This window comes from Epinephelus lanceolatus, chromosome 1 (genome assembly GCF_041903045.1).
Source record: "Epinephelus lanceolatus isolate andai-2023 chromosome 1, ASM4190304v1, whole genome shotgun sequence".
NCBI lineage: Eukaryota > Metazoa > Chordata > Actinopteri > Perciformes > Serranidae > Epinephelus > Epinephelus lanceolatus.
The window spans coordinates 30,355,734-30,372,921 of NC_135734.1; the positions used below are offsets into that span (position 1 = coordinate 30,355,734).

The window sequence follows — 17,188 nt, forward strand, 5'->3', positions numbered from 1 at the left end:
TGTAAACACACACTGCAGCACATTGTTTTGTACTACAGACTTGTCTTTACCATTATAACTGTATTATAACATGTAAGTTTAACTTACAATCAGCTATTACAGCTGAGTTATAATAGATGATTGTAAGATGGCTCATACAATGCACATAAAACGCATTCAACCCCCTTTGACTTTTTCATGTTTTATTCTTTTACATGAACTCATAGTGGATCAAACTTCACTTTGACACATATTAATGGAGAAATTGAATGTGAAAATTTAACTTTCATATGTACTGGGCATAAACATATAAAAATTATTAACAGGGCATGTTCTCACTCAAGAAAAGAGGCACCTTTGGCAGCAGTCTAAACAATAAGGATAGGCTGGTTTCAGCTTTGCAAATCTGAATACTGCAATTCATTGCTCAAGCACTTTTGAGTGACACCAAAATGAGATAAACAGCATCTTCATGTCCTGCTTCGCATTATGGATTGGACAGTGAATGCAGGCCCTGAATTGGCCACTCCAGGACAATAGCATTGTTGTTTTAAGCCATTGCAGCAGCTTTTTCTACATGATTTACCTGTATTTTCCAGTTAATTTTACCCTCTCAAAACCCACTAGGGCCTGCTGTATGGAAGCCTCGCCTCAACATGCCACTGTGCATTATGGTGGGTTACTGGTGATTTGTGTTATTGCAGCCCAGATCTTATGCAACTCCTCCCTTTCCATAAGTTTTACTTTGTTACTCACTAATGTTTCTCTGTGTTGTGGTTTCATGTCAAAATATTGATGAGTAACCAGCCGTTTGTCCTTTTAGATACATACTGTAAAATAATCTCTAATATCTTGATTACACACAGGTCATTTTCATTCAAATTGTGCACTGTAGGTATGTCATAAACAGGGTTAATGTGAGATTTCTTTTCACCTTGATGCAGGACTTTGCTGTGAGTCAGTGTTGGAAAAAATAATGAAACAAGAAAAAGTCAAAGGACGAGAACACTCTCTAGACAGGCACTCTGTAGACTCTCACATTAAATGCCCACAATGCTTCCTATATGTTAAGAGAAACAGTGAGTTAAAATTGCACACAAAAATCATGGAAGATGTAAGACGTAAACTGTTTTTCAGGGATCTGTATTGACTTGAAATATACTGTTGTTCCTTCCATACAACATTTTTATGTAGTCAAATTATTCTGCTTATGGTCAGAGTGGAAAATATTATGTCTGCTATTAAGACAGTGTTTTTAAAGCACCCTTAATTTAAGCACAAACCCATCAGTATTTGTCACATCAGTATCTCTTAGGGAAAATGTTGACTATTAAGTCAGACACACCAGTTAACGCAGAGTAAGGTTCTGCTCAATGACCAATGTTGACAAGCCAAAATAAATATCTCACAGCACTATGCAGTTGATTTGGTGGATATCAGTGTGACATTGTTGGTATGCGTAACGGATGATTCTCCGGGCAGTCACCAAAGCGTGCAGGCATCTTTAATGCACTGAAGATGCTTTCTTATGAGCACAACTTGAGAGTGCATTCAATGTCTCATCACAGGAGTCCAGCTCTCGCTTAGATAGAGCCCAAAGTCCGACACCATTGTCCCATTAATCTCGATGAGTCTTCGGGGCGTCTCCTGCTTTGCTTTCCCTGCAAGAACAACACAATGTCAGTGACAGGAATGCAATTAAAGAGTGATAAAACATGTATAATGCTGTCATACATATATTCCTCCACCACCACTAGTCATAGGTGTTCAATAAATGATGCAGCTCCAGTTAAGAGAGCATAATCACACTGAATCAACTCAACTTTTACAGCTAGATGCAGTCTCCCTAAACTATTAAATGTCCAATCAATCAGAAAAGAAATGGGCAGAGATCCTAAACTAGCTTTTGCACTGATGGTGACCAATCCCAACTGCAGCTTCAGAGCACCAAACAGGACCATCAGTGAGTGAGGAGGATCATCTACCTTGTTGAAGCGACATGGGTGCTCGGACACCTACCATCCACTCAGGTGAGGTGCTGTATCTGGTGTGCCTCCGTTTTGTCCGGTCCCTGAATGCAGCACCAAAAAGACAGATGAGGCAAACGTGGCTAGCACTAGTTTAGCAAGTGACACAGATACAGTCAAAGAACACTCACCTTGTCGGTAATACATATCGTTCACTGTGTTCCCGTAGACTTTCCACGCAAAGTGAATCGCGATCAGACTAAAAATTAACCAGCTGAGAAGGATTTTGAATATGGAGACCCTCATATCGTTGGCGAGCCAGTCGTCAACAAACTCGGATAGGAACGACAAGCAGCCGTCAGCTATGCGGGACAAAAACTCAAAGTCCCACGGTTCCTCCATTGTGTCCGGTTATTCAACGTTTGTAGATTCAGTCGGGTAAACTCTTCCTCCGATGGATAAATTTAAAAAACATCGCTTTGGCTAGGTAACGTTAAAGTATGACATCCTGGACGCCATCTCTACCGTTAGCTACGATGTTTGTATCAGGCTGGGATTGAAGAATCGGACGTGACGTAGTTACGTTGCGTAGCTCCGCAAGCTCGCGACGATAAACATCCTTCGTCAAAGAAATAGTGCTAGCTTACATTTCTTGTTTGGCTAAATTGCACATTTAACTGTCACAATAATAAAGTATTAATGTGTCTACAATACATCTCACTGTTTTCTAAGCGTTGCAACTGAAAATGTACGCTAATACCTGCACAAAATGGTAGATAATTTAGCACACCCCATTTGGGAGTTGAGCACTCCCATAGCGTTCCCTCCGCAAACCATACACGGTAAATCTAAATGTTACTTTATAAACGTGGTTCAGCACCAGGTTGGATCTTCAGCAGTATTTTCGTGACCCCACGGACGTTTTCTCTCTGTCATGAATGATAGAAAGCTCTGCCGGGGGAGCTAACGTTTATGTCCAGCATTTTCACGCTAGCTATAGGCTACAGCATGTCGGAGCAATATCAAGTGCATGCAGTAAATATTAATTTCAAACGTTAAAGTTGCCCCTGGTAGATATTTAACCTCACCGGATATACAATGGACCTCTTTAAGACGTCGAAAATGCCGCTAAAGATCCAACCCGCTGCTATATTACGGGTAATATATGAGGAATTAAAATTTCTCCCTATTATTTTGAAGGGAACGCCACGAGACTGCAAACACCTGTGTAGTTAATTAGCCCCTGGCTGCGTTAGCTAGCTACATATAAAGAATATATTCGCTGAAAATGCACGTGGCCATCCCAGTTTTTAAGTATTGTTGTTGAAGCGATGCAATACGTACATGTTAACCGGTGATGGGTTTTAATACTATTTGAACAAACCGCTAAAACATCCAATAACAGTTTGTATTTTTAGCTTACCCAGCTAAAATCATGGCTAACATTTACGTTGCTGTCTTACGCAGTGCGTCCCTGAGGGGGGCGGGGCTAGCCGTCTCCACTGAGCAGCCTGATTGGTCAGTTTAGCTTGTCATCAGAGATTCCGGATGTCTGCTGTCGTAAGAGGAAAATTTGTTTTCTGCTTCTCATTCTTGACAGCTTGTTTGCAGCCGGGCTGCTGATGAAAGTTGATGTAGCGAACTAGATATTCAGCCCAACGTTTCGGCGGTACAAAATCGTAAGTTTAATTCTTTATTCCTTATCTGTCTATTTTTAGTTGAACACGATTGCTTGCATGCTCACTGTTAAGCCAAGGCCATGAAATTGATCTGTGTGTGTGTGCCGCTTGCTAGCATTAGCCATGTAAGTACAGCCAGCATTTACTACTCTGTTGTATCGGAATTCACAGTCAGATATTTATCACAATTAAAAAGTAAGCCATATTGACAGTGAGCACGTTCGCAGACAAGCTAACAACGGCTTCAGAAGTAAGTTAAGCTGTTATTTAATAAACGTTAGTTCCTCAGTTGTGGCGGTCACATACCAGTTACTTTCATCTCTTTGACCGCCGTTTATCTATAGTTTAACATTAGCCAGGCTGCTCAAGTTGTAATCAGTGTTAAATTCCAGAGTCTGTTTGGTATCTTGGAGTTGTGATTCTCTGTAACCAGTTCTCCTCTGTAATCATGTGACCTGACCATTGGACCAGTATGAGTGCTCCTATTCATAAGAGATTGAGATGCTAGGTTGAGCTATAACCCCTGATAATCATCAGTTATAAGCTGTTTATTGTTTGGCTTTCTTTTTAATCTCCAGTGACTGGGATGGTATCATGGAGAGAGACAATCATCAAGAAGGAGAGGCACAGGGAGTGAAGATTTGTGAACCATCCTGTGAGAGCAATCCACCTGGTATATGATTTAATCCTCCATTTTAAATTGCTCACATATATCAATTTTTATCATTCATTTCCTAATTGAATTGTTGTTTTCATTTTAGCTGACACGTTGGCGACTTCTCTCTCCCTCTTGGGGAATCACATGTTCCCGGATCCTGTGGAGAGAAACCACAGCACCACTGTCAGCAAAGAGGAGCCTGCAGATTCACTCCCGTCTGATGCTGTAGCCGAGGAGAAGAGTCAGGATGCAGAGCCCGATTCAAACCAGGTAACGAAGCTAGAGACTGAGGCGACAGAAAACTCTGAGTGTCAGAACAATGCGTCCACGCAGCCGTCTGACACAGAGACAGAGGATGCTGCCACTGACAATGACCGCAGCGACTCTGGGGAGTTTGTTGTTACAATGCTGGCCAAGGCCAAGCTGGAGGAGCAAGGTATAGGTGTGAAGGGAAGGTCATCTCCCTTGTTGGAGGCAGGCACCCAGGAAACTCCGGCTTTTATGTCTCATCGTGACGAGGATGTGACAACTGACGGCTGGCGGCAGCACAGGAAGCATGTTTTTGTGCTGAGCGAAGCAGGCAAACCCATCTATTCCCGGTACGGCAGTGAAGAGGCTCTTTCATCCACAATGGGAGTCATGATGGCGCTGGTGTCCTTTGTTCAAAGTGGAGATAATATCATCCGCTCGGTCTATTCAGGTGAGAGAATTAGTGTTTTTTTGCTTAGCATATGTAACATTGTTGTAAATATAAACTTCTATTTACATAATAAGAGCAAGTGCACACATTTCACAGAGCATTGTGGGTAGGAGCGGCCAGTAAATGTGGCTGTAGCGGCTATAGACAGGAAGTTATTTAGTACCAATTGACAAAACTGCACCATTGAGAAATGCGATGAGCAAGGAGAGGTTAATGCACCCTTTGTATTTATTTGAAGTGCAACATTATTTTGGAAAGGCCTGATACATTTACACTCAATTCAAGTCCAAAACATGTCAATATTTGTCATATTTTTGAGTGCAGATTTCATTGGGGGCATTGTTAAAAGACGGTGACTGTTGATTCTAGTGTTATCTTTAATATTTGCTGATGTCTTCCTTCCTCTAGAGGGGCACACCGTGGTGTTCTTACAGAAAGGACCCCTCGTGCTGGTGTGTGTCTCCAGCAGTCGTCAGTCTGAGCAGCAGCTGCGTGGAGAGCTCCTCTATGTGTACTATCAGATCATCAGCATGCTCACCCAGGCCAGCATATCCCGCATCTTCGAACACAAGAAAAACTACGACCTGAGGAGGCTCCTGGCAGGCTCCGAGAAGATCCTGGACGGTCTTCTCAACCTGGTGGACTCTGACCCCAGCTTTCTGCTAGCAGCAGTGCACTGCCTGCCCCTCGCTTCTTCTCTCAGGGACTCTCTCAGCCAGATCCTGCAGAAAGCAATCACCCCCAATCTGGTTTTCTCCATCCTCATTGCCAATAACCAGCTACTCACCATCGTCCAAGAAAAGACAGTCATTGAGGACACCAGGCTGGAGCCCGCTGACGTCCACCTCCTGCTCAACCTCATTGGAGCCTCCTCTGCCTTTCAGGCTGGGGAGATCTGGACTCCCATCTGTCTCCCACTCTTTAATCCTGACTGTTACTTTTATGCATACATTTCTTACCTGGACCCTCCAGAATGCACTGTTTGCTTGCTGCTGCTCTCGACAGACAAGGAGGCTTTCTACGCTGTAGCTGAGTGCAAGAGGAAGATAGAGGAGGCCATGACGGCTCATAACTCCCTGAGCCTCATTGCCAAAGTCCAGTCGTACAGCGTGAGCCAGGTGGGCGTCTCAGACCTCAGACACTTCATGTACAAGCCCTTTGATGTGCCAGACAACTACCGCCAGCTCACTCAGTTCACCAGGTGTGTGTGTATCTCATTATCAATGCAACTACATGAGTGACATATGAGCCTAAACTGGTGCCTTGTTGTTAAGAAATATATTTTTATGAATGTGTCTATGATATAACATTTTCTTTGGCTCAAGAAAATATGACTTAAGAAAGTAAGAGGAAGTATGAAAAACAATTTCCTCAAAGAAAAAATGCAGTCAAGTGTATTTTTTGTTTATAAATGAAAGCGTCCAGTTTTATATTGGGTACTTCAGAATATGAGGTGTTTTTTTTTAAAGGAGCTTCCACTTACAAGGGCACAGAGAAATAAAAATGGCAAGAAATGCAAATTGTTCTCCTCTAATCCTGCCTATCTGTTAACAAGCTGAACTGAAAGCATTAGGTGTCTTATTACATGAGCCAGCAGCCAATCCAGACCTTGAAAACGAAAGTGAAATCATACAAATAATTACAGCTCCACACTTTATAAAATAATAATTTGACGATATTTTGATTCACATGGTACTGTTGTTACAAAAAATGTTACAAAGAGTAGAAATACTTATTTTTTAGTTAGGCTGTGAAACTTTGTCTCATTGGCATCAAAATCAGTAGTTTGATGACTGAAAAACTCAGCATCATAGCCCCAACTTTTTATGCCTTTTCTGTCTGTAACCTTTACTCTATGATTTGTTGCTGTAGCCCAGAGATGGAGGCACCGTACAGCAGCGAGGAGGAGAAAATGAGACTGCTGGACCTTTATCGTTATATGCACAGCCGCATCCACAGCACCTCACGACCCCTCAAGCTCATCTACCACGTCGCTGAGAGGGAAACTCTGCTAGCCTGGGTATGTGGCTGCATTTACGAATACATTATCACTGTTACTATCTACAACCTCTGAATACTGTTTTGCATGCATTCACTTCTCTTTGACACGACGGTGTCTGAACATGTTTGAGGGTTATTTAAGGAAACATTTTGGGAATACAGTTGTTTGCTTTCTGAGATGAGAAGAAGATCAATGTCAAACTTTTGTTTGTCTGTTTAATATGAAGCTGTAGCTAGGAGACAGTTAGCTTAGCATGAAGACTGGAAACAAGAGGAAACAGCAGGATTGGCTATGCCCCAAGGTTTAACTTGTACAAAGTGTAAAAACAAGAAGTTGTGGTTTTACTAGGGGGGTTACGTGCTAGACTGTTTCGTCTCAAAGTATACACATAACCTGTTAATGAGTGAGTGTTAGAGGTGCTAGCTTTCCCCCGTTTCCAGTTTTCATGCTAAGCTAAGTCAGACGGCTGCTGGCTCTTGCTATGTATTTAATAAACAGATATGAGAGTATTGTTGCTCTCATCTAACTCTCAGCAAGACAGTGAAAAGAAGTATCTTCTAAAGTGTCAAACTGTTGTGTTCAATACTGTGTTCAATACCACTTACTAACATACTGCCAACTACATTCTGTATCAGTATGTACTGCAAACAACCTACTGAAGTAACAATCAGGTATTCCATCATCAGCAGGCTGCCCACACTGAAGTATAATCAAGCAACACATAATCTTTGCCTCACATGACAATAACAAAGTTACCTGTCCGTGCTCCAGTTGAATGAAAATTGTTAATCAGAAATATAAGTCAGCATTACTTCCTCCACCCAATTTAAATAAATATTAGGCAGGTGTCATCGGTCAGTGTGTGTAAACAGTATGGTCAGTGAAAGGGAGAACCAGGGCCAGATGCACTCTGCTTGGTGTTTTGTGCTTGGCTGGATTTGCTTCCTTTTTTTTGGCGCCGTGTCCTCAATTTGCATAGCTTTCTCTTGGATGTGTGCTGCTTACAGTGTGGCTGATGGTCACTATCTTTTTTAAAGTCCCGACCTCACTTGTGTACCGTTCCTAGGATCAACCCTAACCCGGCAAAATAAGAGGAAAATAAGAAAATACAGGCAGAGGGTAGAGTCTCTGTATATAAATATACCGCCACATACTTCTAATCAGTCATAAGTGATGATTAAGAGGGATTACTTTTGTATGAGTTAGGAAAATCCTGCATAGTATATTTTCAATGATATCTAGTATTATTTCAAGGTGAATTAAGATGATCAAATATTTTACTGATAAATAGGTTTTACAGCACATGCTGTATATGTGACCTCCCACACTTTTCTTCTTAACTGTACCTTAACATCACTAGGGTTAGATATCATTTTAAAAAATTATGATACCAATACCAACACTAGTACTCTTAAAGTGATGCTGATACCAATAGAGTACGTCATTCGATATCCATAATGTGAATGGACTGCCGTCTAGTAAAGCCATAATTATGAATGTTTTGATGGCATCTCGGCACACTGAACCGTCAAATACACTGTGCTCCACATCACCACACCACAGACTGTATGGGTTGTGGCTGCTGCTGCTGCGGGAGTGTGAGCTCCATGCTGGGGACAGTTGTGAGAGTCCGCCCAGCTGCACGCACACAGTGACAGAGCTAACTATTAGCACTGCACGGCTAATGATTCATTATGGTTCTTAATGGGTTTAACAACATAGTGGAGCCCCGTTTGTTGGGACCGTTAAACAGCTCGGGTTTAGATGTTAGCCGCTGCTGCTGTGTTAGCTCGTGCTAAGCGGGCAGATGTTGAACCGACCGTTCGTTGGGAGGGGAGCTGCTCTAAAGATGGCAGTAAGAGAAAGTTTGCTGAGATGACGGGGGCAGTCCAGGAGCAAATCCCAGTTTTTGTTTGTCTTAAGATACCTTAAAGGTATCATTCCTAATTATTTTTAACGGTTAATTATTATAGCTGTCTGCCTCGTACTCCGCCATTCAACAGTTCAAATAGCTGCAATGCATTTTCGTGCGATACTTGGAATATCTCGGTAATTTAGTATGCAGCCGGAACACACTACATACTCAATTTTACACCAGAGATATCATACTTAGCATGAATAGTATGAATTGTATGTCAGTATGTGATTTTGAACACAGCCATTGTTTCAGTTTCCTGAGAAAAACCCACCTAAAATGTCTGTTTTCTTCTCTGTTGTAGGTCACCAGTAAGTTTGAGCTGTACACCTGCTTCAGTCCTCTGGTGACAAAGGCCTGCGCTATTACTGCTATCACTAAGCTCCTAAGGTGGATTAAAAAGGAGGAGGACCGTCTCTTCATCAGATATCCCCCAAAGTATTCAACCACCCCAAATCCCAGCAAGAGCTCTCGAGGTGGCAAATCTGACCAGCAAGACTCCACAGATAACGGCTTCTTATCTCTTCTATAAGACTCTCCCTTAGTGCTACAATAGTCGCTCCGCCTCATTCAACAATAGTTTGTACACTGGTTCCGAGATATTTTTGAACCCTCTTTTGACACTTGTTGGACTTGACAGACACTGACTACTGGAATCAAACACTACAAAAGTTTTACACTATTTAAGAAGGAATGAACTCTTTCGGACAAGTATTATTTCTTTACCTTAACAGGAAAGCATGTCGTTGCATCAGTGCTTTCGATCAGAGACAGTCAGGGCAAAACAGCATTAGTACGTTTTAAATTGAAACTGTGGTAGAAAATAATTGCAATGATATTTAAATGTTTTTATATTGTTTTATTACTGCAGCAAGAGAGGAAATTCCCTCACGGACAGTGAATGTATCACACAGACGACAGCTCATTCATACGCTGTAACTATTCACGGCAGTAAGTGAAGATGAGGAGTTCAACCAACTTAAACTACCTTTCTCAGACTAGTTCTTAGATATAGATTTCTGTCATCAAACAAAAACATCCTGATGTTACAAAACAGGTTATGCAAGGAATGAAGGTGTATTGTGTTTTTGGGGCGACATAAACTGGAATAACAACAACTGGAACTGCCAGAGCAGGGATGGGCCACCATGTGTCATACAGGGCTGTGAACAGACAACCTGCCCTCTATGACTTTGGCTGCCCGTCCCTGTGATTGAACTTGAAAAACATGGTGTTGTTTCACATCCCACTGATGTTTGTATTCAAATATAAATGATCAGGTTTCATTCATGTTACAGTATGTGCAGAAAACAGAGTAGGAAATCCCAGCCTGTTACACCTGATCACTCTACATGATCGACATTGTCATTGTTAGTGTTTTCATTGTCATCCAGTTAAGCTAAGAAGATGCCACTGAGCTCACACAATGTTTTTCTGCAGATACTTCTAGTCAGTCGACACTTGATGTAGTGACTTCAGGCGACTTATCTTTTTGGATAATAGTTTTGTAAAGATGGTCTATAAACAGTAGCCTCATCCTTGTGTCCTTTGAGGAGTTTCCTGTCAATTCAAGTCTTAAGAGTATGTCTATAGTATTATAGAATAAATCCCAGGTTGCACAAAGCTACTCTTGTCCTCATTAATGCCGGCCTTAAGACGAACGACTTTTCAAGCAGTTTCAATGTCGCAGACGAATTCCCAATGTCGGAATAAAATCATGAGAGTGTTGCCTCAGTTAGTGCGGACTCCTGTGATCTTGATTGTTTGATGGAAGGTGATCGTAAAACTCAGTCCAGGCTGTCTTCAGTCGTCTTACCGTCTTTATATACAGTCATCGCCACATTCCCACGGTTTCCTCCCACTAAAATAGCACAGCTAACAAATGGAGGCTGGCAGCGAGTTGAGATGACAAAATCCAAAAAGTTTGTACACAAATACAGTTTATCTTTATGGATTATACTAATGCTGAATTGACAGTAATACTGTTGAAATATGACGCCTTTTAGCTTGTGTTCCTAAAGTTACGTGATTTTGCGGGCATGTAAGGAATTATTGTCATATTTCTTAAAGGGATTTCGGCACATTATTTTTCTTTATTTATTTATTTTATTTTTTTTTTTGTCAGACTTTAGTCTTCAAAAAGTATTTTTATAGTATTCCAGTGTATGGGAGGCATAAACAGAGATGTTGTGAGCAAGCTTTATTTATGTCTTACCAGACAAAATGACAAATTAACATTACAGTAAACAACACTTGATTTTGCGGGTCAGGCATTTCTATAATATTTAGTTTCTTAGGCTATTTAATTTGAATTATAGGAAAAACACTGGGTAGACTTTCAGTTAATTGCTTGTGTAACTTTGAGTCTTCTGGTCAGTGCATAGCAGGTGAGCCAGACATGCAATTATTAGGGTTACTTGTCTACAGACAAGCGTTCAGTTCAACAAATATATTAATAAAGTGTCCAGTAGTAAATTATTAATGAATGTTTACTCAGGTTTCTTTCAAGGAATTACAGTATAATAATTAAGGCAGAACTCCTTTAAAAAAAACCCAAGTAAATATTTATTATATTAAGTGAAATGAAGCATTACCAACATTCAATACTGTCACTGTCACAATGTCTTTGATGAGCGTCAATCTGCTGTGCACAACTTCAGTGGTTTGATGTGACCTGAAGGCTGCTCCCACCTCAGCCTGTGTTTAAGAAGTGTTTGGGCAGTTACTCAGTTTTTTTATTACCAAGTAATTCCCTTTAAACAGTCATCAGAAGTGTAAACACTGGTGTTAAACTGAGACAATATTAAAAATAATCATGTGTAGAGTACGCGCTGTGAAGTGTGACTAATACACTGTGGACACTTGGTAAATATGTTTTATTATTTCAGTAACTCCCTCACTGCAACTCCCAACACATTCAGGATCTAATAAGAACTTGAAGCGACGTTTCTCTTGGCCACGTTTGATACCATTGAAATGATTCAGGCACCTCTGACGTACATTGTGTGACGAAGTGTGAATGAAGCAACGTGCACGTCCGACCCAGTTGGGTACAGGTGCAGGACTAAAGCAGGGATGCAACTAATGATAATTTTCATTATCAACTAATCTGTTCATTATTTTCTAGACGAATCGTTTTGTCAATAAAATGTCAGAAAATAGTGAAACATGCCCTGTGGAATTTCCCACAGACCAGGGTGACGTCCTTAAATGGTACACTGTGTATTAGCCGACCAAGTCCAAAAATCCAAAGCTATTCAGCAAGCAATAGTCATGATTTAAACGTATTGGCTATATTTAGCTCCGATTTAGTCTAGCTACATGGAACCCAAATCTAGCCGATTTAATTTTGAAATTGATTAAATGTAATTTTCGCCATTGCAGATGGCGTGCGGTATGATATTCAATCACGTATGGAGAGTCAACAGTAATTAAAATATGTTTATCTGCATTTTTTGGACATGGTCTCTACATAGCCGTATAATTGATGACGTCTACACTTTGGCTATGGCTAGACGTCTACCAAATTTTCACTGACAGCCCAAATTCAGCCATGATTTAGCCTAGACGTCAGGTCTTCATGTAGACGGCTATTAGATGTTTTTTAAACAAAAAAATGCTTGCTGGGATTATTACGTATGACAAAGCAAAGCATAAAATTCTCCCATTTAAGAAGCATGAAACCAGCAAATGCTTTGCTTTTTTGCTCAAAAATGTACTAAATAGAGTATTTGATTGTCAAAAGAGCTGCCAGTTAATTTTCTGTTGATTGACTGATGGATAAATTGACTGTTTGTTGCAGCTCTAGACCAAAGCAGCATGATAACCTTGAACGTCATTTCGATCTTCACGATTTTTGTCAAGTGAAGACTTTAAAGAGCAGCTTGCAGGTTAGAGCCCCCAGTGACTCAGTGTGGAGGAAATTGATGTGGACACTAGATTTCAAAAGAAATATACATAAAAATCCACTACCGTGACATCTAGAGTCATTTTTATAAGGGATTCTTACTTCCTCTTCAAGAAAAGTCCAACAGGATGTGACGTAACTACAAGAAGAGCAGCCAAATGTAACAATGGCAAATAAGCATTGAAAGTTTTGACACAGAATAAGCTAATATTGTGTATTCATATGCATATGACGGACCACAGCCGTACAATTATGAACCTGCTAAGTGTCCACGAGACCTGGAGCACCTAAGAGTAATTAAAAATAACAGCCATCGCAGGGAAATTAAGTTGTGGTGCAAAGAGAACCAGCGGCGAACTGGGCAGGTGGCTTGTTGAGTGACCGGTGTTAGCTACAGCTACGTTAGCTAATGACAGCTAATGCCAGTTTGCTATCATATATCATGCTATAACTAAACTGGTGTTGGTAATATAGAACTGGCAGGAATATTGGTACATATCCATAACAGCAACTAATGCCCAAATAACACATAATACAAAATGTTGCATCATTAAATTTTTTTGGAGCAATATTCAGATTATCTGTCCTTTCCCCAGACATGTGGAGGAAGCAGCCCCTGATGTGGGGCACTGAGACAACCACTTTAAAGGGGAACTTCGCCCATTGTCAAAATTCACACATTATTCCTCTGGTCTAAGAGGAAGTGTAAGTACTAGAGTGGCAAAATATCAGTAGACACGAACAACTCTTTCTCTTAAATCCGAAAACTAGGGTGATAAAACTCAAATCTGTGATGTCGTCAGATTTAAAGCTGATCCGTAGACAATGAATCAGAAAAGATGTTAAAGATGACAGTGAGAGCACCCAGGTGAACGTTCTGAGTATATGGGGACAATTTCTGTTTTAGAATCGAGAACGCCACAATAGAATAAAGCTCATTTGGGTATAAAAAAGAAAACAAACATTCCCTTGGATCCACAAAATCAGTCTCCCATTCATTGTCTATGGAGCAGCTCTAGACTTTAAACTTAATGACATCACAGATTGAGACTCACTACTCAGGTGTCTGGCTTTGATAGAGAATATCTCATGGTCACAAATACTTATTGAATTTTACTCGGCCGTGGAAATAACATATTGGAATTCTTAATTTAGGTGGTTCCCTTTCAGAAGCACGAGACCAGCAAATTTTTGTTGCTGGAAAAATTCCTAAAATAATTAGTCAGTTATCAGAATAGTTGCCAACTAACTTTCTGTTGAGTGATAAGTCACCTCCATTGCAGCTGTAAGCTAAGGCAGCATACAAAAACTTGACCTTGAACCTCTTCAAGGTCTTCGTCAGGTGAAGCTCATGAAGACTTGGCAGGAAATGTTGCATCCAGGGTGCAAAACAAAACTTTTCTGTCCACCTGCCAAATATCTAGTTAATGTTTAAATTTTACCAGCCCGTCAATAGATTGTTATTGTTTTTTGGCTGGTGAGTGAAGCAAATTTACCAGCCCCATGCATATTTTACCAGCATTCAGCTAGTGGACGGTGCTAATTTTGTACCCTGGTTGCATCATTACACTTTTTGGAACTTGCAATATTAAAGGACCATTGTGTAAGATTTTAAGGCATCTAGCAACACATATTGCAGACTGTACCCAACTAAAATGTCTCCTGGTTAGAATTCTTTCAGTGTTCATTGTTTAGGAGTTTTTACTGGGAGCTGAATTGTCCAGAGGTCTCCGCAAAAAAAAACGGACCAGGGATCTCATTTATAAAACAATGCGTAGGATCCATACTATAAATGTATGTACGAACAAAAGCCAGAAATGGCATGCGCCCATAAATATTCAACCATTTCTATAATCAGGCTTCCACCTCACCATCTGTGCTGCCAGTTTCCTGTCTCCAAAATGTTCATAAGCATGCGTCAAAGTTTCTCCCATCAAGTCTGCTTTTATAGATCACAATTTATACATGGGAAGTGGCGTGCACCTATTTCAGGCCTTGTTTTGTGTGTACATGTTTCTAAATGAGACCCCATGTGATTAAAACCAAAGAATAAAGCCGTTTCACATTACAAACAGTGCTTCTCCAACGCTGTTAGGTGTGTCACAGACACCGGGCTGGCCGAGCAGCTGCTGTGTGCTCACCTTTTTTCTCTGATAGCTCAATTGTGTGCTCACCTTATCTCTGATCCAATTATTCAGGTTTTTACAGTGAGCCGAAATATTCGCAGATGTCTCCCCCTCTCCAAAATAAATGGACCCGATAAATTAAAACTGTAAAAAACAATGAGTAAAGCAGTTTCACTTTACAAATGAGTGTGTCTTTGAGGTTGCTTGTGGCGGAGGGGCTGCTAACTATAGTGGCTGACACAAAAACGCTAACGGCCCTATCTAGAGCCAGTGTTTGGTTGGTCCATTCTTGGCTACTGTAGAAACATGGCAGCACAACATGGTGATCTCCATACATGAGAACCCGCTCGCTATGTAATTATTAATTGTTCATTCTGAGGTAATGTAAACACGATCATTATTTTCAGGTGATTATAAACTTAAGAAAATATACTTATTTTATCCCCCTAAACCCTACACACTGGACCTTTAACTTTGCAGATTAACTCTCCTTTTCCTAGAAATGTGGAGAGCCTCCCCCTGATGTGGGACACTGAGGAGGCCACTTTCATTTTAAACCTTCATTTCCTCTTCTTCAACTGAGATCCTGTCTTCAAATGACACCCTGACAGTAAGGAGGAACTCAGATGATACAACATATTGAGCTAAGCAGGTTAAACGTGTTTAACAGACGACGTACACGTGCACTTGTTTCAAACAGCATTTATTCCTGTGAGAAAATATTGTCAAAGGCAGATTATAGATCTTGCAGTACAATTCAAATGACAAGATCAAAAATCTCCCGTGCCACCCAAGAGGAAAATAAAAACCCAAACCAAACAACTCTTGTAGACGAGTGCGGTCGCTGCCGCCTACAGAGCTCAGGTCTTGTGCCACCTCACTTCTAGAGAATATATTCTGACATGTTTGTGAATACCATCACTATTACAAAGAGCTACTTAGCATCATACATAAATCTTTTCAATAGTTTACTTTTTAAATAACACTCTCGACTGCCACAAATTATAAATTAAAATCTAAATTTGATTTTTGCATTCCTTAAATTACTTCATGTAAGCCAATATAAACATACATTTACATATTTACAAAACTATACACATGCACCTTTACTACACTGAGGTTGTATTCATATATGTATATACTGTACACACACACACATAAAGTTTTTGCCACATATATGGCTCCAGGAGTCACCAATCCTACAAGTTCTGCTTTTTTTTTTTTCCTTTTTTAAACAGACCGATTGTGCTTTTCAAGTCATTTCAGCCAGATTTGCAAACAAATTGCAAGATATTCAGTGAGTGATCGCAGTAGACGTTTGTCAGAACCACAAAATAATCAGCTTCATTTCTGTAGTGGCTTCACATCTCACCAAGCAAGTAGCTGCACCGGGTACTCCAACATTCTAGTATCATAATACAGTTTCACAATATGGAAAAATAAGTAAAGACCTCTAAAGTCCCACCGAGAACACGTCATAGCTGGACTAAAAGTTCGAGAATGTTTGCACCGGCAGCCAGTATCAGCATTTCTATTCATTTCAGATTGAATTTCTTTCTTGTTGAATCTACTGAGTAGTTCTCAGAACTGTTGAATAAATGTGGTGTGTACAAACCCAAAACATACTCTAGGATTCAAACGCTCCACTTTGGGTTTAGCTTTAACTTTAATGTCAGTGCCAGCTTGAGCAGGTTTGATCTGTTTCTTTTTGAGTAATGCTCTGTTTAAAGCTGTAGTGCAGACGTTTTGTCTCCCCCCTCCAGCAGTGAGAGTAACTGCACATTGTTGACGCATGTTTATGATGTATGCCTGCAGGTGAGTTCCACACATCTCCATCGCCTCCAGCAGAACTCTGTTCAAGTCTTTTTTTTTTTTTTAATTTAATACTCCCCTGAACGCTGAATTTTTTTTTTTTTTTTTTTTTTTTTTAAATGGGGCATCCACTACAGAAACTTTACATGGTCGCTTTTTAGGATTTTTTACCACAGCTTCCATCCTACTCTGAGCTTCTATGGGCTCTCCCCACTTCCTGCCCCCTTTAGCTCTGGCTGGCTGATGTAAGATGCAAAACTAAATGTGGATGGGCAGCGGGTGACAGCATAAGTAATAATAGGTGCCCAAGCTGGCCGTGTAGACACTCAGCAGCTTCTGCTTGACAAAATAGGCAGAGGACGTTCGATAAAACATAACTGCAGAGCTAAGGATGCAGCTGACTGGCAGCAAGGGGGCAGTGACTTTGGATATGTGGCACAATC

At 40.6% G+C, this 17,188-nt stretch overlaps 2 protein-coding genes across 2 annotated transcripts; one reads left to right on the forward strand and one right to left on the reverse strand.

The window, feature by feature from the left end:
* Positions 1-4: 4 nt before the first annotated feature.
* Positions 5-2,555, reverse strand: tcta (T cell leukemia translocation altered). The gene is made up of 3 exons (XM_033626079.2): positions 2,138-2,555; positions 1,999-2,050; positions 5-1,640 (listed from the first exon to the last, which is right to left on the reverse strand). The coding sequence occupies exons 1-3, from the start codon at positions 2,346-2,348 to the stop codon at positions 1,598-1,600; spliced, it is 306 nt and encodes a 101-aa protein (XP_033481970.1). The 5' UTR covers positions 2,349-2,555; the 3' UTR covers positions 5-1,597.
* Positions 2,556-3,493: 938 nt separating this feature from the next.
* On the forward strand, positions 3,494-10,523 carry mon1bb (MON1 secretory trafficking family member Bb). The gene is made up of 6 exons (XM_033626076.2): positions 3,494-3,625; positions 4,204-4,298; positions 4,387-4,983; positions 5,392-6,184; positions 6,856-7,003; positions 9,205-10,523. Exons 2-6 carry the CDS (start codon positions 4,220-4,222, stop codon positions 9,430-9,432), a joined length of 1,845 nt encoding a protein of 614 aa, XP_033481967.1. The 5' UTR covers positions 3,494-3,625; positions 4,204-4,219; the 3' UTR covers positions 9,433-10,523.
* The last annotated feature ends 6,665 nt before the right edge of the window (positions 10,524-17,188 follow it).

Excerpts from the sequence above, each read along its gene's own strand:
- tcta (XM_033626079.2), bottom strand. The coding sequence starts at position 2,348 with ATGGAGGAACCGTGGGACTTTGAGTTTTTGTCCCGCATAGCTGACGGC. Across the intron at positions 2,051-2,137 it reads CGATATGTATTACCGACAAG|GGACCGGACAAAACGGAGGC; the intron begins GTGAGTGTTCTT and ends TGCTGCATTCAG. Across the intron at positions 1,641-1,998 it reads GCACCTCACCTGAGTGGATG|GGAAAGCAAAGCAGGAGACG; the intron begins GTAGGTGTCCGA and ends TTGTTCTTGCAG.
- mon1bb (XM_033626076.2), top strand. The coding sequence starts at position 4,220 with ATGGAGAGAGACAATCATCAAGAAGGAGAGGCACAGGGAGTGAAGATT. Across the intron at positions 4,299-4,386 it reads CTGTGAGAGCAATCCACCTG|CTGACACGTTGGCGACTTCT; the intron begins GTATATGATTTA and ends TTTTCATTTTAG. Across the intron at positions 7,004-9,204 it reads GGGAAACTCTGCTAGCCTGG|GTCACCAGTAAGTTTGAGCT; the intron begins GTATGTGGCTGC and ends TCTCTGTTGTAG.